The sequence below is a fragment of the Triticum urartu genome, chromosome 2 (genome assembly GCF_003073215.2).
Source record: "Triticum urartu cultivar G1812 chromosome 2, Tu2.1, whole genome shotgun sequence".
Taxonomy (NCBI): domain Eukaryota; kingdom Viridiplantae; phylum Streptophyta; class Magnoliopsida; order Poales; family Poaceae; genus Triticum; species Triticum urartu.
The window spans coordinates 739,258,109-739,281,551 of record NC_053023.1 but is presented as its reverse complement, the minus strand read 5'-3'; the positions used below and the strand labels follow the sequence as shown (position 1 = coordinate 739,281,551).

Below are 23,443 nucleotides of genomic sequence, written 5' to 3'. Positions count from 1 at the left end.
GACGGCATGGCTTCAGAGCTGGGGCCAGCAAATGGCCGGACGGAGGTTGCTATTCGACGACAAAGACGACATGGATCGGTTTCTTTTGAAGATGGGGTGGATCTCTGGCCGCATCACACGATTCTACTCGGCAATCTTTTTTTTTGAGTGAAGACAACGAATTAAATAAAAGAAGAAATGATGGGAGCTTGAGTTGGGCCTGATCTACAGCATCCACTCCCTAATGGGCCTACCATCTGGCCCGTCCAACATTCTCTCTGAGTCGTGCGTGCTCTCTGTGATTAGGACAAAAAAAAAAGGTGCGTGGGTAGGAGAAAAAAGAAAGAGCGGCCGCCGGCGAGAGAGGCGGAGGGGGAAAGAAAGGTGCGGCCTTTCTTGCCTAAAATTCCAGCGGCGGAGGCGAATCCAAGGAGGAGGAGGAGGGAGCCGCCCCTGCCCAGCTAAATCCTCGTCGTTCGCCTCCCCTATCGCCATTTCCCCCCTTCCGCGCGAGAGATTCGTCCTCCGATGCAGGCCGCCGCCTCGTGGAGCAAGGGCCTCCCCGGCCTGCGGAGCCACCTCTGCGCCGCGGCGTCGTTCCACTCCACGCCCCCCTCCCCCGCCAAGTGGAAGGGCAAGTTCGATTGCAAGGTCCGGCCGCCTCCTTCAATCCCCCTCTTTTCCCATTTCCAGCGAATCCTTCCACGACCTAGTAGGTAGCTAGCTACTGTGGATGCTTGTGGTTAATAATCAGTGGATGGAAAATAGATTGATCAAACTTGGCAACAGTTTGGTGATCACTCACTGTTATCTTTCGTGTCCATACAAACTGGTCAATTGGAAGCTGTAGTAGATGCACATTTCAGTAGATAGATGGTGCTGGTAGATGCTGATTTCTTCCGCAACAAATAGTTTTGAGTTCTGAGGCTAAGCATCCGGACACGATTCTAGGTGGACGGACACTTGAATGCCAAAGTCTGAATCATGGACCACAAACTTCTTGATTGGTTTCGGCCGATGGTTTCCAGTAGGATAAGCATGAACGACGAAGCTCCATGTGCACATCTGGGGTGTCCTCAACCAATTAACCTGCTGTGCTGTGATTTCAGTTCCTATTTCAACTAGTTCTAGCCTGTAAAGGACCCTGATACATGCACATTTGGCAATTAATTTGTTCTTGGTCTCGGTAGGGTTATCCATATGCTTTACAAGTTACAACATCACTCCTGTTCATGTTCTTCTCATATATGTGCAGCATGAACATGGAGAACGGAAGCTATCCAAGGTATGCCTCGACACATCTCTCAGCTGTAATCTGTACTGGCTGGGAACATGAGCACCATTAATGTCAAACATACTTGAAGCACAGTAGCTCAAAGCAGCAGTTTAACTTCATGCCTGATGCAACTTGCAAGATACGTCAGTAACTATGGTCGGTGTAGTATTAGTAGGGACTGCAAGTTAATTATACTAAGATAGTAAAGTGCATTTTGCTTGATATTTTCCTCAGGGTGCTTGCATTCTCATACAGTTGCATAGAGCTCTTGGTAATGGTTTTCTAGAAACTTGGTAGCACATAAGGTTTTATTTATAGCTAGATACCAGAATTTGATCTCTCAGAATGTAATTGAGCACCTCTAGCTGTGTTATGCATTTGTTTCACTGCCATGTTTTTAGTAGCCAAAGCAAACTCAATGAGTCAATTCATCACGCAGAAAGAAAACAGTTATAGGTTTGTACTTGATGCTTTATTTAGTAGTAGCTGCCTTACCTTGATTAGGTAGCATCGACAATGGTGATTTTGAGATAGTTCTAATGGGTAATAACTCTTCAACAGAAATATGAGCGATACGTTGTTCGTCAAAAACGAGCAGAAGGAAAGAAGGCCCTGAAAAATTACCTTCTGTATGGAAAGTCAACACCTCATATACAGGTGAAATTTCTATTTGAGTTGTCATATGGACTTTCTTATCCTTCCTTCATTGGGATAATTAAGGCAAAAGTTTATTTCTGCAAGCATAAGAGTTGGCAGAAAAGAGAAAACATCCACCATCCATTTATTATTGCTTGTGTACCTGAAGTCTACAGTGCACTTGTATTCCTCTAGGATGGAAGTATGGGCAGCTTTGCTAATTCGCATGATATTCCACGATTCAAAACGTTCAGAAAGAAACAGGATCACAGTTCAACAAAACCTCGACAAGGAGTACACCATCAAAGAAAGGGTATGGTTCTATCTTAGCACAGTAGGTCCATGTTTTGCTCTGCTGCCTTGGGAATATCCATGTAGTTATCTAGCGTTTCATGGTCTGTTATTGCCGTTTCTGCATATCTTACATAGTTACATCTGAGGATATGATTTATTTACACCGGAGAAGTTCCAAGGGCAAACAAAACTTCTACAGCCTACAACTCAACTATATGAATTCTGATCCTTTGTGATGACAGTGTTTTGTGCTGCTTAATGACAGTTTTGTTGAACTTTCATGGATTATATATAGCATGGATCTGTGATGCTGGCCATCCAGATCACTTCATTGAAGTAGCTATCACATCGTAATACTATGAAAGTTTGACGAGGATGTTCTTTTTTGTAGACAAAAAGGACAAGGCGAAGTTCTACAACTTTTTCTACGAAACCCGTTATGTGAATCCTGAAAATATTTTTGAGACCATCTTTGGTGAGCATCACCAGAGTTTTACCTGGTCCCATGCTTCATGGGAGGGTTTTCACTTCAGAGCTTCATCGTTTGGATTCAGACGGGCTGGTGAATCACGAAGACAAAGAGTTAAAAGCGAGAGCGAAGACGAAAGCGACGACGACGACGCCGCCTGTGACACAGCCGGCGTTGGCTCACATGCGCACAGGCTCACCCTTGGATTGCCACCTCGTGGTCCACTAACCCTAGATGATGTCAAAACAGCGTGAGATTCCGTTTCGTCCTGCCTCCTCAAATTGTTGCTTGTCTCTGCCACCGTTGCAAAATGTTGTTTACCACTCACTCCGCTGGTGTTTACCCGATTTACTCCGTGCAGCTTCCGCGCGTCTGCTCTCAGGTGGCACCCTGACAAGCACCCGGGCTCTTCACAGGTAACCGACCGACTCTGAGGTGGTTTCGAAGTTGAACCAACAACAGATGCAACACTAGTTCAGTGTTGGTCACATATCAACTTGCGAAAACACATATGCTAACAGAGGACATGTCCATTCCCTACATTTGTGTTGTGCGCAGGCCGTAGCCGAGGAGAAGTTCAAGCTGTGCGTCAATGCGTACAACTCGCTCTGCACCGTCCTGAAGGCCGGGTGATAAGCCTCTTCCTTCCTCCACGCGTGGTGTTCTGAAGCTTGAGAACGCTATCAGCTGACCTCCCTCGAGCGCGTGAATTTGGCAAGAAAATCGTTCCATCTCTTGCGGGGAGTTGGGGCTCCTGAACTGGAGCTAGAGCTCTCTTCTCCGCATCTGTTGTTTGTTCCTTTCTTGAGTATTCGTTTTCTTTAACTAGAGATTTGAGCCAACAGAGCCGAGCTCCCAACATGATGGAAGGAGATTATGTTGTAGTAACATGTAGCAGCACAATCATATTTACTACCATTGCAAGCTGTAACAACAAATGATGGTTATTTCATTTCATCTCTTGATTTCGAAAGGGGAAACAAAATAAACTTGTCTGAATGCAACAAGCAGCGAGATGAAAGCTCCCCTGTTAGTATTTTCCAGTGTTGCTCTCAGATGAGATGTGATTCTTATCTTAGCGTAGTGCACATTTTAGATAGAGGAAGATCTCAGATAGTACAACAATTGTAGATGTGTGATGCGATGTGATTGACACGGACAGTTGCGTTATGATGAATTGATGATTAGGCCGGCCAGAGTGAAAGCAAAGCAAAGCAGAGTTGGTCAGAATCATGGCCAACGAAGATCCTTGACATTAATGAATGTTGGTAGGCAGGCAAACAGATGTCACTCACTCTTGGTGCTGCTGTCTGTAGGACATTGTTTCTGGGTGTTGCTTGCTTGCTAATGGTGGAACACAGCACAGCACAATCGATTCGATTCGATTCGATTCTACTAGTAATCCTGATGAACAGAAGAAGCAGAGAGGAGGAGGAGGAGGAGGAGGAGGAGAAGGTAATGGTGGTAGCTAGGCTAGGGGTAGGGCTAGAAGCAGAGGACTGCGACGGCGGCGGCGACGGAGAAGGCGAAGGTGGCGATGAGGAAGGCGAAGTGGATGGCCCAGCTGCGCTTGAACTTGGCGAGGTAGGTGTCGTGCGGCTCCTGGTAGGGCACCTCCACGTCGGCGGCCGCCACCACCTCCCCCGCCGACTTGAGCATCCGCAGCCGGTCCGCCGCCAGCGCCAGCGTCAGCTTGTGGCACCGCCGCTGGTACCTATATATTGCAATTGGACCATCCATCCATTGTTACTCAACCAGATCGAATCGGAAATCGGAATCGATTGTAGTTGCAGCACAAGAAAGAAAGAAAGAAGCAAGGACCTGAAGCCGTTGAGGCATCGGAGGTGGTGCGCGACGGCGGCGTAGAAGGCGAGGTGGGCGAGGGAGAGGAGGCCCGCGGGGGCCCAGAGGTGGCGGCACTGGAGGCGGCCCCCGCCGGAGACGGCGGAGAGGACGAGCGCGAGGAAGAGGAAGAAGGCGAGGAAGAGGCGCCAGAGCTCCTGCTTCTGCGCGTCGGCGCTGCGCTTCTTCTCCACCGTCTTGTCGAAGTGCAGCTGCACCACCGCCCCCAGCGCCTGCGCCGCCGCCTCCCGCGCCACCACGTCCACGCCCCCTCCCGCGTAGGAGGAAGCCGCCTCCCCCTCCCGCGGCATCGTCACCAGCCGGTGGTGCTGCCCGTGCCCGTGCCCGTGCCGATCCATCGTCAGTCAGTCAGTTGACTCGGAGGGATTGGAGGTCGGGAGGGAGGAGTATTTTACTCGCTCGCGGCCGGAGCTCGGGTACTGAGACTGGGACTGAGATTGGGAGCTGGGCAGTGGAGTGGGGTGGTGAAGTGTGAAGGTGGGGAGTGAGCAGTGGCGCTTTTGCTTGCTTGTCCATGGGCAGAGGTAAAGCTGATGCTTTTATTTTATTTACGCCATGGCCATGGGTGGATCATTGGATGCTTCTTGCACTGGACTGGAGCGTGACCAATCATAATGCACCGTGGCGAGTTACTGGTAAACATTTCACTAGCTGTCAAGTAATTAGAATATTACAGTAGATGGAGGAGATTAAAGGAGACGGAGAAGAGAAGATTCACAGAAGGGCAGCGTCAGCGTAGCAGGGATGGGATGGGCATGGCACGTGGTGAACCATCCTCGGTGACTGTGAGCACTGAGAATGCATCCATCCATGTGTACAGTGGACGACGCTTGCTGCTCCGTTAAGAGCAGCTAACTGAATAATGCAGGATGCAATTCATCTGAGTGTAAACGGCCGTTGCAGATAAACTACCAACTGAAATGGAAAACGCCGGGTGGAGCTAAACGGCTCAAATGTAGTAGGGCATCTCCAGCCGCGTCCCCAGTAAGGTCTTCTCAGGTGATTTTTTCGCGCCGACGCCAAAAAAAAGGCCCAGTCGCGTCCCAGGAGCTCGATTTTCGCCGGTCTGGGCCGAAAATAGCGCCGGCGGACCCAGACCGAACCCGGCGCGCTGGAGGGCGTCCGGGGGCGCCGGGGCGAGCTGTTTTGGCGCGAAAAAGCCGCGGACCAGCCGCGTCAGCGACACTGCGCCTCGTCTTCCTCCAACGGCCTCGGTTCCCGTGAGGAATCAATGCCAAGGCTGCCGCCGGTCAGCCTTGCCATTGATTCACGGGCGGCGCGTCACGGCACGGCTCACCGACGCCTTCCCTCCCTCGCACGCGTACACACGGGTGCGGCGCGGCTATATAGCCGGTGGCCTGCACTCGCTTGTGCCCACACCAGCCCCGCCCCTCGCCGCCGCCCAGCCCCTCCCTCTCCCTACCTCTCCCGAGCGCCGCCGCCCAGCCCCTCCCTCTATCTCTCTACCTCTCCCGAGCCCGTCGCCATGGCGGAACGCTTCCGCGGAGACGAGGCAGCGGCCAACGGCTTCGGCCGCCGTTCGCTCCGCGAACAGGAGTCCTGGCTCCTATTCCAGGCGAGCATCCCGGCGCCGCCGAACATGCGCGCCGGGCCGACGGGGTGGAGACTCAGCGCCGGGGGAGTGCCCATTCCCCTGTTGCCCGACACCGTGGTGAAGCCGAAGTACTTCGCCGAGGAAGTCAAGGTCGTGCGCGCCTCCCTCACCGACGCCCAATTCTCCCTCCCCCAGTACGCCGCCGACAACCACGCGGCTTGGGCGGCATATTTCGAGCGCCGCCAGCAGCAGCGCTTGGCGTCCACCAACGGCGCGCCGGTGGTCGGCGGCCGGCAGAACAGCGAGGGGCGCCACCTGTGGTGGGGCGTCCCCGGCCGCACACTCGAGGGCGTGCTGACGTACCTCGAGGGCGGCAACGACCCGCCGTTGGCGTACCCGGCGAGGGCGGCCGCCCCGGCGTAGCACCGACGCGCCGGGCCATGGGCGCCAAGGAGGTTCGGGTCCTCCTCCTCTTCTTCCTCCTCCCGATCTTCATCGCACTCCTCCGGCACTCCGGCCCAGCTCGGCGTCAAGGCCGAGCCCGCGGCGGAGACGCCGCTCGGCCGGCGCACTCGCAGCGCCGGCATCGTCATCAACGAGGGCGGCCGGCGCGCCTACTCGTCGGCTCCTCCTCCGCGCTTCGTCAAGCCAAAGACGGAGCCAGGGCTCGCGCCGGTGACGATGGAGCTCGACGACGACGACGCGGCCCTGGAATGGGCGCGCAGGGACTCCATAGCGATGGAGAAGGAGCGCCTGGAGAAGGCGAAGGAGCGCCTGGAGAAGGCGAAGGAGCGCCAGTGCGCCGCCCTGCTTCGCTTCGCGGAGCGTCGACGCGGCCGCGACGAAGGCGGAGTCGTCATCATCTACGACAGCGACGACGACGACGATGATGCGCCGCCACCAGTCCGCCATGGCGACGCCGGGCAGGGGTCCAGCAGGGGCGCCCGCGTCAAGGAGGAGAAGGCCGACGACGACGATGGCGGCGACGGCGGCGACTTCAGCCAGTTTTTCCTTTTGATTAGTTTATGTATATGTGCTATGTAATGAAAATCCGCGAACTTCGCCGAAATGTGCCGAAATTTATCGTGTTTGGCCAAAATTTATCGTGTTTAAGCCGAACTTCGCCGAACTTCTTTTATTTTAAAACGTGCCTGGGGGCGGCCCTGGGGCTGGCGGCTGGGGACCAACTCGCCCCCAGGCCCAATTTTTGCGCCGGCTCACCCCCAGGCGGCGATTTTAGGCGCCCCCTGGGGGGCCAACGGCTGGAGATGCCCTTAGGGCATCTCCAAGGGCGACCCAAATCGGACACACTAAAAGCATCTCCAACAGCCGCGCCAAACTAGCGCCGCACCGCAAAATTACCCGTTTTAGCGCGCGCTCAACCGGTATAGTTGCTCCGACGGGCGCGCAAAAACAGTGCGCGCGGCATATGTAGTTCAGCGCGCGGGCCGAAACTCAATCGTCCGCCGCTTATTTGCTGCGCCCGCTCCCGCGCGTTGGACTCTCGCGCGCTCGCTCGCAACTCCCACCCCCATCCAGCCGCGCCACCCGGCGACCGTTCCGCGCTTCCCCGGCCTATCCCCGCACCACGCCCCCGTAGTCCCGCCGCCCCTCGCGCGCGTCCGTCCTCCGACGAATAGCGCCCGAGCGCTCGCTGCCGCTCGGCGCCCGCAAGGTGTTCGACAAAACGCCTACAAGGTATGTATTGCTCAAACTTCATGAATTTGGTGCATGTTGATTGTAGTTTTTATAGCATAGTATTGAACATTGTAGATGAGTTCGTCGTATGATTCTTCTGAAGAAGAATTTGATATGGAAGAGGAGGAGGATCTTGCAATGATCCTAGCTATGCATATCAATAAAAAAACCGAAGCACGGTGGTTCGGTTATGGGTCGGCAGAAAATTTGGAGAGATAGGATCGATGCCCATAACAGATTGATTAGGCACTATTTCGTGGAGAATCCCACATACCCGGAGTCGTATTTTCGTCGCCGGTTTAGGATGAGCACCGACTTGTTCAGGCGCATTGCAGAGAAACTAGCGAGCCATGACCGGTTTTCTCAGCAAAGGAGGAATGCCGTCGGAGAGCTCGGGCATAGCACCTTTCAGAAGGTGACAGCCGCTTTGCGTATGTTGGCATACGGTATCCCGGCTGATCTAGTTGATGATCACTTGGCTATGGGTGAGAGCCAAGCCATCATGTGTGTCAAGCGCTTCGCAGTCGGAATTGTGCAAGTGTTTGGCGAGGAGTATTTGAGATCTCCCAATGCTGAAGACGCCGCAAGGCTATTGGCGATGAACAAAGCTCGCGGCTTTCCTGGCATGCTTGGCTCAATAGATTGCATGCATTGGAGTTGGAAGAATTATCCAAAGGCATGGCATGGGCAATTCCATGACCAAAAAAAGGGTTTCACTATAATCCTTGAAGCGGTGGCCGATCAAGAAACTTGGATTTGGCATGCATTCTTTGGAATGCCTGGATCTTTGAATGACATCAATGTTGTCAACCGGTCACCACTGATGAATAAGATTACAAATGGTGAGCTGCCACCGGTGCAGTTTGTAGCAAATGGCCGTACATACAACTATGGCTATTATCTAGCGGATGGCATCTATCCAAAGTGGCAAACATTCGTGAAGCCGTTAAAAAAGCCAAAAGGTAAGAAAAATCTTGATTTCCACAATGCTCAGGTGGCGGCTAGAAAAGATGTGGAGAGAGCTTTTGGGATTTTGCAAACCCAATTTGCTGTTGTGAGAGAACCGGCTAGATTTTGGGATCAAAAAATACTTTGGTACATCATGCACGCTTGTGTGATCATGCACAACATGATCATCGAGAATGAGCGTGCCCAAGATTTAGACTACTCATAGTATGAGCTCTTGGGACATCCCGTGCGAGTGCGACAGAGGGCTGAAAGGGTGGCCCGTTTTGTTGCCTCCTATCATATCATTCGGCGTCCCGCGGCGCACAATGATCTTCAGAAGGATCTCACTGAGGAGTGGTGGGCATGGCATGAACGACAAAGAGCATTGTATTGTTCATTAACTATTTGTTGTGTTTATTGCACTATTTGTTGTACTAAACGATAAATTATTTGTTTGGATTGTAATAACGAAATTGAACTATTTATTGTTGATTTATTTTTGTTTAGTTTGATCATTTTTCCTTCTATTTGAGATGTATATGTCCGCGCGCGCTGCATTTTTTGCGCGCTGCTGGAGCGGCGCGCGCGCTGCATTTTAGTGCCGCTGTTGGAGCCAGCGCTGGCGGCCGCGCAAAACCAGGCGAATGGCGCGCAGAAAACTAGTTTTTAGCGTGCGGCACGAAGCGCGGCTGTTAGAGATGCTCTAAACGTCTACAAATACGGGAGACAACCACCCAACCACAAGTATCAAACATCTGCCCACATTTCGAGCGGAAATAGGATGAAAATAAAAACGAATTTCATGCAAACCGGACAAAATTGAAGCATGCCTGTTTTTTTTACATTCGAACTGGACGACATTTGACAAGTTCAACTGAATTTTGAAAAAAATAACTACACGAGATACCGGACGATGACCTCGTACGCATGGCCTCTCTGGTCGGCCGGCGGCACCTCCATCATTGTCTGCTCAATCGCCGTCACCATCGTAGTCTGAGTCGTCATGGTCCTTCTAGCGGCAGTAGGGCGCGTAGGGGCCGCGACACCCTTGATTGGCTGTCGACTGGTGCTCACAGCACATCCTCTACTTGCCCTTGTCGGCAACAAGGGCAACAGCGCACAGGGACTCCGCCACCCTAATCTTGACGAGTTGGTCGCTAAGGCCGTGCAGGTGCCACACAGACGTCTTCGCAATGGTCCTGGACTAGTCCCCGACCTAGGCCAATGCATGGTCAAGGTCCACAAAACTCAGTCCGTGTGCGACGTCCGGCGTCGCGAACGTGGCCCGACGGTGTGCGTTGGGTCGCCATGACGCCTTATTGGCCGATGTCACGGAGCTACGCGAGGACGTGTTGTTGCCGTCACTACCGAGGTAATGCAAGAGGCGCCTGTGCGCGTCCACGAGTGTCGAGGAGGGCCAACAATTGGGCGCCACTGGCTTTCGGTCGAACGACGGGGTGGTGATGGCATCGCTCTCTCCTTTTCGTGCCAGACACGTCTTGGCGGTGATGTGGGACGGTTGAAGCGGTCAAACGTGCTACGTGGCGGCGAGAGCGGCTCCTCCTTCACCTCCTCCTTTACCCGGCGCCTGATACGTCTCCATCGTATCTATAATTTTTGATTGTTCCATGCCAATATTCTACAACTTTCATATACTTTTGGCAACTGTTTATACTATTTTTGGGACTAACATATTGATCCAGTGCCCAGTGCCAGTTCCTGTTTGTTGCATATTTTTTGTTTCGCAGAATATCCATCTCAAACGGAGTCCAAACGGAATAAAAACAGACGGAGATTTTTTTGGAATATATGTGATTTTTGGGAAGTGAAATCAACGCGAGACGATGCTCGAGGGGCCCACGAGGTAGGGGGCGCGCCCCTGACCCTCGTGGCCACCCTGTAAGGCGGTTGATGCCATTCTTTCGCCGCAAGAAAGCTAATATCCGGATAGAGATCGTGTTCAAATTTCAGCCCAATCGGAGTTACGGATCTCCTGGAATATATAAGAAACGATGGAAGGGTAGAATCTGCGAACGCAGAAACAGAGAGAGACAGAGAGACAGATCCGATCTCGGAGGGGCTCTTGCCCCTCCCTTGCCATGGAGGCCATGGACCAGAGGGGAAACCCTTCTCCCATCTAGGGATGAGGTCAAGGAAGAAGAAGAAGGAGGGGGACTCTCTCCCCCTCGCTTCCAGTGACACCGGAGTGCCACCGGGGGCCATCATCATCACCGCGATCTACACCAACACCTCCGCCGTCTTCACCAACATCTCCATCACCTTCCCCCCTCTATCTACAGTGGTCCACTCTCCTGCAACCCGTTGTACCCTCTACTTGAACATGGTGCTTTATGCTTCATATTATTATCCAATGATGTGTTGTCATCCTATGATGTCTGAGTAGATTTTCATTGTCCTATCGGTGGTTGATGAATTGCTATGATTGATTTAATTTTCTTGTGGTTATGTTGCTGTCCTTTGGTGCCCATCATATGATTGCGCGCGTGGATCACACCCTAGGGTTAGTTGTATGTTGATAGGACTATGTATTGGAGGACAAGAGTGACAGAAGCTTCAACCTAGCATAGAAATTGATGCATACGAGATTGAAGGGGGACCAATATATCTTAATGCTATGGTTGGGTTTTACCTTAATGAACGTTAGTAGTTGCGGATGCTTGCTAATAGTTCCAATCATAAGTGTATAGAATTTCAAGTCATGGATGACATGCTAGCAATGGCCTCTCCCACATAATACTTGCTATCGGTCTAGTAAAGTAGTCAATTGCTTAGCGACAATTTCGCAACTCCTACCATCACTTTTCCACACTCGCTATATTTACTTTATTGTGTCTTTACTCAAACAGCCCCTACCTTTTTATTTACGTAATCTTTATTATCTTGCAAACCTATCCAACAACACCTACAAAGTATTTCTAGTTTCATACTTGTTCTAGGTAAAGCGAACGTCAAGCGTGCGTAGAGTTGTATCGGTGGTCGATAGAACTTGAGGGAATATTTGTTCTACCTTTAGCTCCTCGTTGGGTTTGACACTCTTACTTATCGAAAACTGTTGCGATCCCCTATACTTGTGGGTTATCAGCGCCCGATTTAGACGTTGTGATTACGCGTGAGGGATGACACCTCCTCCTTGACATATTGTCTGATTTGGACGGGGAGGGGTGGTTGTTGTTGATGCTACATGTCGTCCGAGGAGAGCACAACCTACTCCTTCGTTATGGCAAGATAGAGGGCGAGGTTGTCGGAGACCATGTGTGGCAGCGCCATCATTCGGAGGGGGATCCACCGGGCGGCATCGAGAACTGTCCGCTGGTGCTGGACTTGCCCATCGCGCGTTAGAGGAATGGAGAAGAGAGGAGAGGAGATGAGAGTTGGCCGTGTGTGTGGAAAGGAAAGCAGATGGGTTTCAACAGCGCCTCTGCCTACTTAAATAGCCGGTGCAGGCGAACGGACGCTGCTTCAATGCAACGGAGTGGTCGAAGTAGGCTTCTCAATCGCCACATGTCTGCATTGTGGTGGCGCCGCCCTCCCATCCGGTCACATTAATCTTACAGCAGCGGCTAGTCATGTCCGCTCTAGAGCGACATGAATGCACATAGACCTTTAGCGAGCGGGACACGTGACGATGACTTTCTCTGGTACCGCGGAGTCAGACACGTACACGGCAGATATCCGGATATCTACAAACCTCTCCCCGGTTATTTTCCAGTATGGAGGAATCCAAACGAGCGAACGCGCGCCTGCTCGAGCGTTTGTCGCACGGTGTTAGATGGTGAAAACTGTATGGGGTCTAAACGATTTGGGTACACCGTTGGATATGCCTTTACTACTCCATCGTTCTTGCCACATACCAACTTTTCTATCCCAAAAGGGCGACAATTACAAAAGCATAGAGGGCGAGAAGTACTCTTTTTTTTTGCGGAGGGCAAGGAGTACTTTTTATAAAGGTTAGATCTTGTTTAAATTTCCAAAGTACCTAAAAAGATCTCACATGCACATATGATGCGATACAACTTGCATCCCTAGATTTAAGGCCTCATTCGGTTTGGAGGATTTTTATAGGAAAAACATAGGAACAAGGATTTCATAGAATTTTTTTTAATAGATGCATTTAGTTTGTAGGAAACACGTACGGGAATTTCATAGGAATACTATTTATTTCCTGTGTTTTTGCATGAATCTAGACATCTACTCAAAGCTCATTTTATGCGTAGTAACGAGGCAAGACAATTCCTTAGGATGGCAAGTGTTATCCTATCAAATTCCTATACTACTCATAATTTCCATGTTTTGATTTCCTCCAAACCGAATGAGGCCTAAGTGGAAAATTTAATAAACGCGTGGATCTATAAGCAAGGATAATCTACAACTGGACCCCTTAGAGCAAGTATAATAAGGTACAGTCAGCAGGCTGTAAGGATTAAAATATTATATATTTGCTGAGTTGGATGTGAGAGAAGAGGGGAGAGAAGGGAAGCGGGCTGTAGATTAACAGCTGGCTGCAGCACGTGCTCCAAGAAACAATGTGAGAGTGTAAAGTGGACCATCTATTAATGAAGTAGTACTACTTAGTAACTTATTACTATACATATTGGCTACTAGGTTGGCTATAAATGACGTAGTAACCTTATATAGCCGATTGTGGACTACTATTAACCATGCTATTAACATTATACGTTCAGGCCCGCGCAAAAAAAAACATTATACGTTCAGGTGCCACACGGACGTCTTCGCCGTGGTCCTGGACTGGTCCTCGACATAGGCCAACGCAAGGTAGGGGTCAAAGACTCAGTCCGGCGTTACATCGGACATCGCGAACGCGGCCCTGCGGTGTGCGTTGCACCACCATGCTGCCTTATCGGCCGATGTCATAGAGTTGCGCGACAACATGTTGTCGCCGTTGTCGTCGAGGTAATGCAGGAGTCGCCTGCGGGCTAGTCCGATTTTAAGTGGAACAAAATCAGGCAAAAATCAGCCACACCCTGAATACCAGCAGGCCCATGCATGGGATAATGCCAGCTAGAGTTCAAATTCTCGATATATGTTTTTTTTAACTTTCAATCTATTAATCTTCACTCATAACAGTACAACGAACACCAGAAAAAAAATTACATCCAGATTCATAGACCATCTAGCGATGATTACAAGCACTGAAGCGAGTCGAAGGCGCGCCGTCGTCATCTCCCCTCCATCACTGGAGTCGGGCACAACTTGTTGTGGTAGACAATCAAGAATTTATCGTGCTAAGACCCCATAGGACCAACGTGCCAGAACAACAACTGCCGCTGATGAAGAATAATGTAGATCGGAAGGATCCAACCCAAAGACACGTGAACGTAGACGAACAATGGCGAGATCCGAGCAAATCCACTAAAGATAGATCCGCCGGAGACACACCTCCACATGCCGATCAACGATGCTAGACACATCGCCGAAATGGGGGCTAGGCGGGGAGACCTTTATTCCATCTTCAGGGAGCCGCCGTCGTCTTGCCTTCCTAAGCAGGACACAAACCCTATCAAAACGAAAAAGAATGACTAAAATCGAAGCCCTTTCGTCAGCCCTTGCCAAGATCCATGACGCACCCATGGTCATAGGGCCACCAGAAATGAGGCGAACCCGCGGTGGCGCCGGCGAGAGGCGGGAACCCAGCTTTTTGGAGGAGGAGGAGGCGGCGTGAGACAGGCACTTGGTGTCGATAAATTTTTTTATGTTGGGCAATTGGGTTCTCCAGTAATTTACTTAAACTCAGTGGTTTCTCCTAATACATTACAAACAACGAAATGGTCTAAGTTGTAAATGGGGAGAATAAGTCGATGAGCACCTTTGAAATTCAGCATCGAGCAACTTTACTTGACGTGGCAGTCTTTATTTTGATGAAAGTCATATGTAATTATGTATCTTTATAACAAGATGCACACTATGCCAAAAAAAAAAAGATGCACAGAAACAAGAAATCAGCACATTTCTCCTTCTTCATCATAATGACCGAGACCCTAAGAAAAGTACAATTGTTCTCATCATGTCTATAACACCTCGAAAATAAAGTTTTGTCATGCTGATAAAGTAAAGTGTTTTTATTTGATCACACAGTAAGGAAAGTGGTATATGGGCACAGTGAATTTATAAATGTAATTTATCTCCGAACGTATACAGATTTAGGAGCAGAAAAAAAATAAAGAGATTCTTTTAATGGAGAACATACGTGAAGTAGAAAAAAATATAAATGCAAAAGAGTTGGTGATTTAGGAGAAAAAAAGAAAGAGATTTTATCTACTGTTTTTTCTACTACTCCTATAAAAGCACGAAAGGGCGGAGAACCAGATCATTCTATCCATCGAAACCTGCAATCTGATGGTCTACATCACTCCAGCATACTAAACGCGTTTTATGCTTTAATTACCTACCATACCATTGCCTTAATTATTTACCCACCATGCCATTGGATTAACATCGTCCCGAACACATCGCTGCCCTCTCGCTACCACGCCGTCGGGGCAGTTTGGCCACCGCCCCACACCTCGCCCCACCTCTTCCCTACAACCTCCGCGCCAGCCCCGCCTCGACCGCCGCCGGACAACCTCCACCTGTGCCTGTCCACAAGCGCCGCTGGACAGCCGCTCCGTCCACGCGCCATGCGCCGCCGCGCCGTCCGCACTCGCGCTGCCCGGACCATCGCGCCGTCCAGCGCCCACACGCCGGCCGGGCCGCCACGTCCACTCCAAGGATCAGTGTTGAGGACACCGTCCGCGTCGCCATCTCCCCCTTCGAGGACTCCGTCGACGGCATCAACGGCAACCTGTTCGACGCCTACGTCAAGCGTAAGTAACCGTCGTCAGTCGATTCTTGAGCTGTTGATTGATTCTTGGTCTGTTCTTGCGTCTTCTTGATCTGTTCTTGCGTCTTCTTGAGCTGTTGATTGATTTGTTTTGGGCGTGCTACTTCATGGGCGCACGCCGGCCGGTGCGCAAGGGCGACCGCTTCGTGGTGCACGGCCACATGCACGCCGTGAAGATCAAGGTCGTCGACACGGACCCTGACGAGTGCGTCATCGTGGCAGCGGGCATGCAGGTCTTTTGCAACGACGCCAACCCGGTCAAGCGGGAGGACGAGGAGAGGCTCGACGGCCCGGGCTACGACGACATTGGCGGCGTCCGCAAGCAGCTCGCGCAGATCCGGGAGCTGGTCGAGTTGCCGCTGCGCCACCCCAAGCTGTTCAAGACGCTGGGCGTGAAGCCACCCAAGGGGATCCTGCTCTACGGCCCGCCCGGCACCGGCAAGACGCTGCTCGCGCGCGCCATCGCGGCCGAGTCGGGCGCCAACTTCGTCGTCGTCAACGGGCCAGAGATCATGTCCATGATGGCCGGCCAGAGCGAGGACAACCTGCGCAAGGTGTTCGCCCAGGCCGAGGCCCGGGCACCGTCCATGATCTTCATGGACGAGATCGACGCCATCGCGCCCAGCCGCGAGAAGACGCACGACGAGATGGAGCGCCGCGTCGTGTCCCAGCTGCTCATGCTCATGGACGCCCTCCGCCCGCGCGCGCAGGTCATGGTCATCGGCGCCACCAACCGCCCCAACAGCCTCGACCTCGCGCTCCGGCGCTTCAGCCGCTTCGACAAGGAGATCGATATCGGCGTGCCCGACGAGGTCGGCCGCATCCACTCCAAGGACATGCCCCTCTCGGACGACGTCGACCTGGAGCGCATCAGCAAGGACACGCACTGCTTCATCGGTGCCGACCTCGCCGTGCTCTGCTCCGAGGCGGCCTTCCAGTGCATCCACCAGAAGATGGACGTGATCGACCTCGAGGCGGACACCATCGACGTGGAGGTGCTCAACTCCATGTCCGTGATCATGGACGACCTGGTGCACGCCAAGGAGGTGACCAAGCCGTCGGCGCTGCGGGAGACGGGTCTGGTGGAGGTCCCCAAGGTGTCGTGGGCGGCCTGGAGGATGTCAAGCGGGAGCTCCAGGAGACGGTGCAGTACCGTACCGAGTGGAGCACCCGGAGATGTTCGAGCTCTTCGGCATGGAGCCGTCGCGGGACGTGAGCTCCTTGACTGTGTGTGACGTCGCCGGGCTGAAGGAAATATGCCCTAGAGGCAATAATAAAGTTATTATTTATTTCCTTATTTCATGATAAATGTTTATTTTTCATGCTAGAATTGTATTAACCGGAAACATAATACATGTGTGAATACATAGACAAACAGAGTGTCACTAGTATGCCTCTACTTGACTAGCTCGTTAATCAAAGATGGTTATGTTTCCTAACCATAGACAAAGAGTTGTTATTTGATTAACGGGATCACATCATTAGGAGAATGATGTGATTGACTTGACCCATTCCGTTAGCTTAGCACTCGATCGTTTAGTATGTTGCTATTGCTTTCTTCATGACTTATACATGTTCCTATGACTATGAGATTATGCAACTCCCGTTTACCGGAGGAACACTTTGTGTGCTACCAAACGTCACAACGTAACTGGGTGATTATAAAGGAGCTCTATAGGTGTCTCCAAAGGTACATGTTGGGTTGGCGTATTTCGAGATTATGATTTGTCACTCCGATTGTTGGAGAGGTATCTCTGGGCCCTCTCGGTAATGCACATCACATAAGCCTTGCAAGCATTGCAACTAATGATTTAGTTGCGAGATGATGTGTTACGGAACGAGTAAAGAGACTTGCCGGTAACGAGATTGAACTAGGTATTGAGATACCGACGATCGAATCTCAGGCAAGTAACATACCAATGACAAAGGGAACAACGTATGTTGTTATGCGGTCTGACCGATAAAGATCTTCATAGAATATGTAGGAGCCAATATGAGCATCCAGGTTCTGCTATTGGTTATTGACCGGAGACGTGTCTCGGTCATGTCTACATTGTTCTTGAACCCGTAGGGTCCGCACGCTTAAGGTTTCGATGACAGTTATATTATGAGTTTATGAGTTTTGATGTATCGAAGGAGTTCGGAGTCCCGGATGAGATCGGGGACATGACGAGGAGTCTCGAAATGGTCGAGACGTAAAGATCGATATATTGGACGACTATATTCGGACATCGGAAAGGTTCCGAGTGGTTCGGGTATTTTTCGGAGTACCGGAAAGTTACGGGAATACGGGAGAAGAAGTATATGGGCCTTATTGGGTTTTAGGGGAGAGGGAGAGGCAGGCCGCGCGCCCCCCCAAGGCCTAGTCCGAATTCGACTAGGGGGAGGGGCTGCGCCCCCTCCTTCCTTCTCTTCCCTCTTCCCCTTCCTTGTCTCCTACTCCTACTACATGGAAGGACTCCTTGTTGGACTAGGAAAGGGGGAATCCTACTCCCGGTGGGAGTAGGACTCCCCTAGGGCGCGCCATAGAGAGGGCCGGCCCTCCCCTCCTCCATTCCTTTATATACGGGGGCAGGGGGCACCCCATAGACACACAAGTTGATCCTCGTGATCGTTTTCTTAGCCGTGTGCGGTGCCCCCCTCCACCATACTCCTCGATAATATTGTAGCGGTGCTTAGGCGAAGCCCTGCGATAGTAGAACATCAAGATCGTCACCATGCCGTCGTGCTGACGGAACTCTTCCCCGACACTTTGCTGGATCGGAGTCCGGGGATCGTCATCGAGCTGAACGTGTGCTAGAACTTGGAGATGTTGTAGTTTCGGTGCTTGATCGGTCGGGCCGTGAAGACGTACGACTACATCAACCGCGTTGTCATAACGCTTCCGCTTCCGGTCTACAAGGGTACGTAGAAAACACTCTCCCCTCTCGTTGCTATGCATCACCATGATCTTGCGTGTGCGTAGGAAATTTTGAAATTACTACGTTCCCCAACAGTGGCATCCGAGCCTAGGTTTTATGCGTTGATGTAATATGTACGAGTAGAACACAAGTGAGTTATGGGCGATATAAGTCATACTGCTTACCAGCATGTCTCACTTTGGTTCGGCGATGCCTCTGCCCTGATGCACACCACGGACGCGGTCGCGCCGGGGCCGAGCACACTGCCGACCAGGCGGAACGCGCGGTCATCCTCCTCCCTGAGCAGCAGCCGCCAGATGGGGCAATGGAGCACGCTTACGTATCTTGACGAAGATCTCCCTCTGCGAACTGCCCTTCGCCACCGTTGCGCCCCTTCTCCAGCCGATTGATGCGCGACGATCTCTTCCTTCGCTAGGGCATGGAGGAGCGACTCAGCAACCAGCCTCGGCTTATTGGTGCTCTGCTGGTCGAACCTCTCCATCGCCGCCTGTGAGTCCTCCGAACCAACTGCAACCTGCATCCTCCCCTTCACCTTTGTCTTTCTCCAGTGTCTCTGCTGAGCTGTAACTGATTCCAGCATTTAGGAAATGGCTTTGTAATCTCCATAGAATGTATACCTTCTTACTTCTATCATGAAGTCTCAACTAAGTATGGGCTGATTTTTTACTAGCGTAGGAGTAAGACCACTGACTAGCGGTGTTCTGGATAATTTACTAGCCACTGAAGTCCAACATTTAGACGACATAAGAAGAAAGGTAATAAGTAAGTCTTCTGCTAAATGAAGGGCTTGGGAATGTCACTAATCAGGATTGGCAAGCTCAAAACAAGGAGGTTAGGATGTGATTGCTTAGAAGTTCATATATGTTCTGTTTTAAGTCAGCATTAGTGATTACCAACTTAACAAGAGAATGTGCAGGTTATCAATGGCAATAAACCAATTGATTCAAATTTCAGGATTACAAATAACAAATGCGCTTGGACACCTTCAGGTTACAATCAGAAAATCTTGTATTTAGGATCATGCGCATATTGAATGTAAAGTAATGTTTTTAATCACCCATGTGTTCATGTTTCAGATTAGAAAAAAAAGATGACCTGAAGAGCTGCATGAAGTCAGCTGTGATGTTGCAATATAAAATAATCAATGACAGAGGTTTCGCTGGTAAGCCATCTGAGCAAGACAAATTGGTGCAATCCTAATATGTCATTTTTCATTAATTTGCTTATGCATGTCCTTATACTGATTTGTTCTGAATGTTTGCGGCATAATGACTTCTGCAGTGAAGCTTCTAACCTTTATGGGGATGAAGCTGCATGTCTCCATTCCAACTGTGCAACACATTTATCGTTTATAAGACAATAAAAAACATAATTCTTCATTGGTGTACATGTGCTTGACTTATCAAAGCTCATATTCAAGTGCTTAATATTCATGAATGTTATATATTTTGGAGGTAAGCAGTCAGGGAACAAACATACATGTCCTTTAAACAATGAAATGATCTAACTATCTCGAAAAAATAACTATGCATCTAGCTAAGTTGTTCTTGTGAAGTGTTATTTTTTTATTAGAACAGGGTAATGAGTTTTGACTGTTACCGCCAGGCGTTTATCATTTCGTGTGCCATATATGTAATTAAGTTTGATTAAAAAACCATTCGGATATGTAGCACATTGACCGACATCCAATATTTTTTTCTCATATTAAAATCACTCTTTTGAATGTCCTAAAAATCGGAATATATAGGTATATTTAAATTTCCTGCATTTTTGTGGTTCCATAAATTTCATCCACTGATATTTCATAGTTCCAGGTTTTCAGTTTTCTACTGCTCCAATTAATTATGAATACATGTGGAGTTCATTGATGAAGCTATGTACCTAGGGTAGGGGCATGGACCTGTCCTAAGAGCCCTACCCAAGGATATCCCTGGAAGAAGTCACCTTTCAATCGACTTGGAGGTATCCCACTCGACGGATTCAAGACACTCGACCAGGAAGCTACCACTCGACCACGAAGCCAACCACTCGACTGCCAGGAGATCTAAAGTCGCTCCGCAGGCAAACGGTCGGTCATTAAATAGTCTTTATGGTCATCATAGCACTTTATTAGGGGCGTTACCAGTAACGCCCAACCTTAATGTACCTTAAACCCTGCATTACTGAGGGCAGGAGAGGGCTGGTAAACTCTATATAAGCCACCCCCCTCCTCAGTATCAAGGGTTCGCACCCCTGTTATTCACACGCCTATTATCCAATCGACCGCCTCCGGGCACCGAGACGTAGGGCTGTTACTTCCTCCGCGAAGGGCCTGAACTCGTACATCCTGGTGTGTTTACAACCTCTCCATAGCTGAGATCTCGCCTCTCCATACACACCCCCCTACATCACTGTCAGAGTTAGAACCACGACAGTTGGTGCCCACCGTGGGGCCGGAATCTTAGCGCCTAGTTGGAGAAGTTGCGATTTTTCCGATCCCTTTGATCATGGTTTCGTGCGGAGTTTTGGTGGAGGGCCGCGAGATCCGTCTCGGCGCGCTCACATTCATCGCCGACGACTCCGCTTGGCTTCAGGAGGCTCCACTCGACATCGACGCGCTCCCCGTCCGCGGTGCGACGCACTTCCGCGCATGCGTTCGCGGCGTCCTCCTGCGGCAGCCGTCGACCCAGTATCGGTCGGCCCCCGTGTCGTCTCCCCACCCTGTCTCCCACCAGCACAAGCGCTCCGGTCGGTCGAGACTTCAGAGGTGGGTGAGGCATGCCGTGGCTCGCCAGTCGGCCGCCCCACAAGTCGCGGCAATCGAGCCCGACGAATCCCTCTACGGCCTGTTCGACCTGTCGACTGGCTCCACGGAGACCGCATCCGAGTGCGACAGCAGCGACCCAGCGGCTGAGGTTCTGGCGGTCGATGGAACACACAGTCCTCCCGGTTTCCCTCGCGCTGATGGAGGCGCGGGTGGGGGCGACCCGTCGCATCCCCACGATGAGTATCTCCCCGAACCTCTCACGACATTGCAGCGAGAGGAACTTCGCCACCGGAACATGGACGCACTCCACACTCCTATCGTCGGAGAAACCCCCGAGGCCCGGGCCCTGGAGGACGCGTGCTTGGCTAACTTGGCCGAGCGCACTCGACTGGAGAATCTCCAGCGAATACTCGACGAGCAAGCGCGTCAGCGAGCTCTCGAGTCCAGTCGACGTCAGCTCTTCCCGCCAACACAGGTATATCGAACCCCAGTTCAGAATTTGGCCGCCGCGGCCCGTATAGCAGAATCGATTCAGCCCTCCCAGTCAGAGGCTGGCAGGGACTTGTTGCAAATCAGAGCGTTGCTCCGGGCGGCGGGAAACCAGAATTCCGCTGTTTCTCAGTCACGGAATAGGATCCACAGTCGATCCGTTGCAACGGATACAGTCCAGTCAGCTCACAGCCGGAGATCGCCCCCGAGGCGTGAGGGACATGGAGACTGACACGATCAGTACAGAAGAAATGAGCAATATGATCACCGATTCGATCATGATGATCGACGTCGAGTGCCAACCCCTCCTCCGAGGAGTGGGTCGTATGCGCCTCGACAGCGAGATGACAGACGCCCTCATAGTGTTGGGCGGAGGATTCCAGTCGACCCCAGGGACCCAGGCTTTGATGCGAGATCCATCCTCGTTCAAGGTTTGGTTGACAGAAACAGAGCTCATCGAGAAGGCCACGACAGAGATGCGCCTGCCAGCAGCAGAGTACATGCTTCGGGGCCAGAGTGTTTCAGTCGAGCCATCAGAGCCGCAGTGATTCCTCCCAACTTCAGGTTGGCGACGGGAGTCAACAAGTTCACCGGTGAGTCTAAACCTGACACTTGGCTTGAAGATTACAGAGTGGCTGTACAGATTGGCGGTGGCAATGCTGAGGTGTCTATGAAGCATTTGCCTCTCATGTTAGAGGGCTCAGGCAGAGCGTGGCTAAATCAGTTGGCACCCAGCAGCATCTACACTTGGGAGGACCTCTCCCGAGTGTTCGTCACAACCTTTGAGGGAACATGCAAGCGACCTGCGGGCCTTACAGAATTGCGGTCTTGCGTGCAGAAACCGAATGAAACTCTGAGGGATTACATCCAGAGGTGGATCACATTGCATCACACAGTTGAGAATGTACCAGATCATCAAGCAGTTTGTGCCTTTAAAGAAGGCGTTAAGTATAGGGAATTGAATCTGAAGTTCGGTCGAACTGGAGAGATGTCTCTGAATCGGATGATGGAGATTGCCACCAAATACGCTAATGGTGAAGACGAAGATCGACTCCGGAGTGGCAAGCACAAGGCAGTCGCCCAAGAAACCGGAGGAAACTCTAGTCGGAAACAGAAGCGGAAGGCCGAGCCAGCCGCCCCTGGGGAGGCCCTGGCCGTAACCCAGGGAAAATTCAAGGGAAAACCCAAGGGGCCCTGGAAGCCCAAGAAAGTCAAGGATCAATATGGAAATGATGTTTTGGATCTGCCATGTCACATCCACACCAAGAAAGATGAAGAGGGTAATCTTATTTACCCAAAGCATACCAATCGACAGTGCCGGCTCCTGATCCAGCAATTTCAGGGCAAGCAGTCCAAAGATAAGGAAAAAGAGTCGGACAGAGTTGAGGACAAGGAAGATAGTGATGATGGATACCCCCAAGTCAATTCTACCCTAATGATTTTTGCTGATGTCGAAAGCAAAAGTCGACTGAAAGTCATTAACCGTGAGGTGAATATGGTTGCTCCGGCAACACCCAGTTATCTGAAGTGGTCTCAGACTGCCATCACATTCGACCAGTCTGATCACCCTACGCACATTGCCACCCCTGGGAGGCAAGCTTTGGTGGTCGACCCAGTTGTCGAAGGCACTCGACTGACCAAAGTCCTGATGGATGGTGGCAGTGGCCTGAACATACTATACGCAGAAACATTGAAAGGGATGGGCATTCC

The 23,443-nt window shown here is 51.1% G+C and overlaps 2 protein-coding genes and 1 pseudogene across 3 annotated transcripts; 2 read left to right on the top strand and 1 right to left on the bottom strand.

Annotated features, from left to right (window-relative positions):
* Window positions 1-290: 290 nt before the first annotated feature.
* LOC125540360 lies at window positions 291-3,653 on the top strand. 2 transcript variants are annotated; one of them, XM_048703972.1, is made up of 7 exons: window positions 292-630; window positions 1,235-1,264; window positions 1,817-1,912; window positions 2,087-2,204; window positions 2,577-2,904; window positions 3,016-3,070; window positions 3,213-3,653. In XM_048703972.1, exons 1-7 carry the CDS (start codon window positions 508-510, stop codon window positions 3,285-3,287), a joined length of 825 nt encoding a protein of 274 aa, XP_048559929.1. In that variant the 5' UTR covers window positions 292-507; the 3' UTR covers window positions 3,288-3,653. The 2 variants fall into 2 exon arrangements, with proteins under 2 accessions (XP_048559930.1, XP_048559929.1); XM_048703973.1 differs by lacking the exon at window positions 1,235-1,264 and having other exon boundaries at window positions 291-630.
* A 234-nt stretch (window positions 3,654-3,887) lies between these two features.
* LOC125540361 lies at window positions 3,888-5,026 on the bottom strand. The gene is made up of 2 exons (XM_048703974.1): window positions 4,476-5,026; window positions 3,888-4,368 (listed from the first exon to the last, which is right to left on the bottom strand). Exons 1-2 carry the CDS (start codon window positions 4,853-4,855, stop codon window positions 4,140-4,142), a joined length of 609 nt encoding a protein of 202 aa, XP_048559931.1. The 5' UTR covers window positions 4,856-5,026; the 3' UTR covers window positions 3,888-4,139.
* Window positions 5,027-6,753: 1,727 nt separating this feature from the next.
* On the top strand, window positions 6,754-19,853 carry LOC125538418 (annotated as a pseudogene).
* The last annotated feature ends 3,590 nt before the right edge of the window (window positions 19,854-23,443 follow it).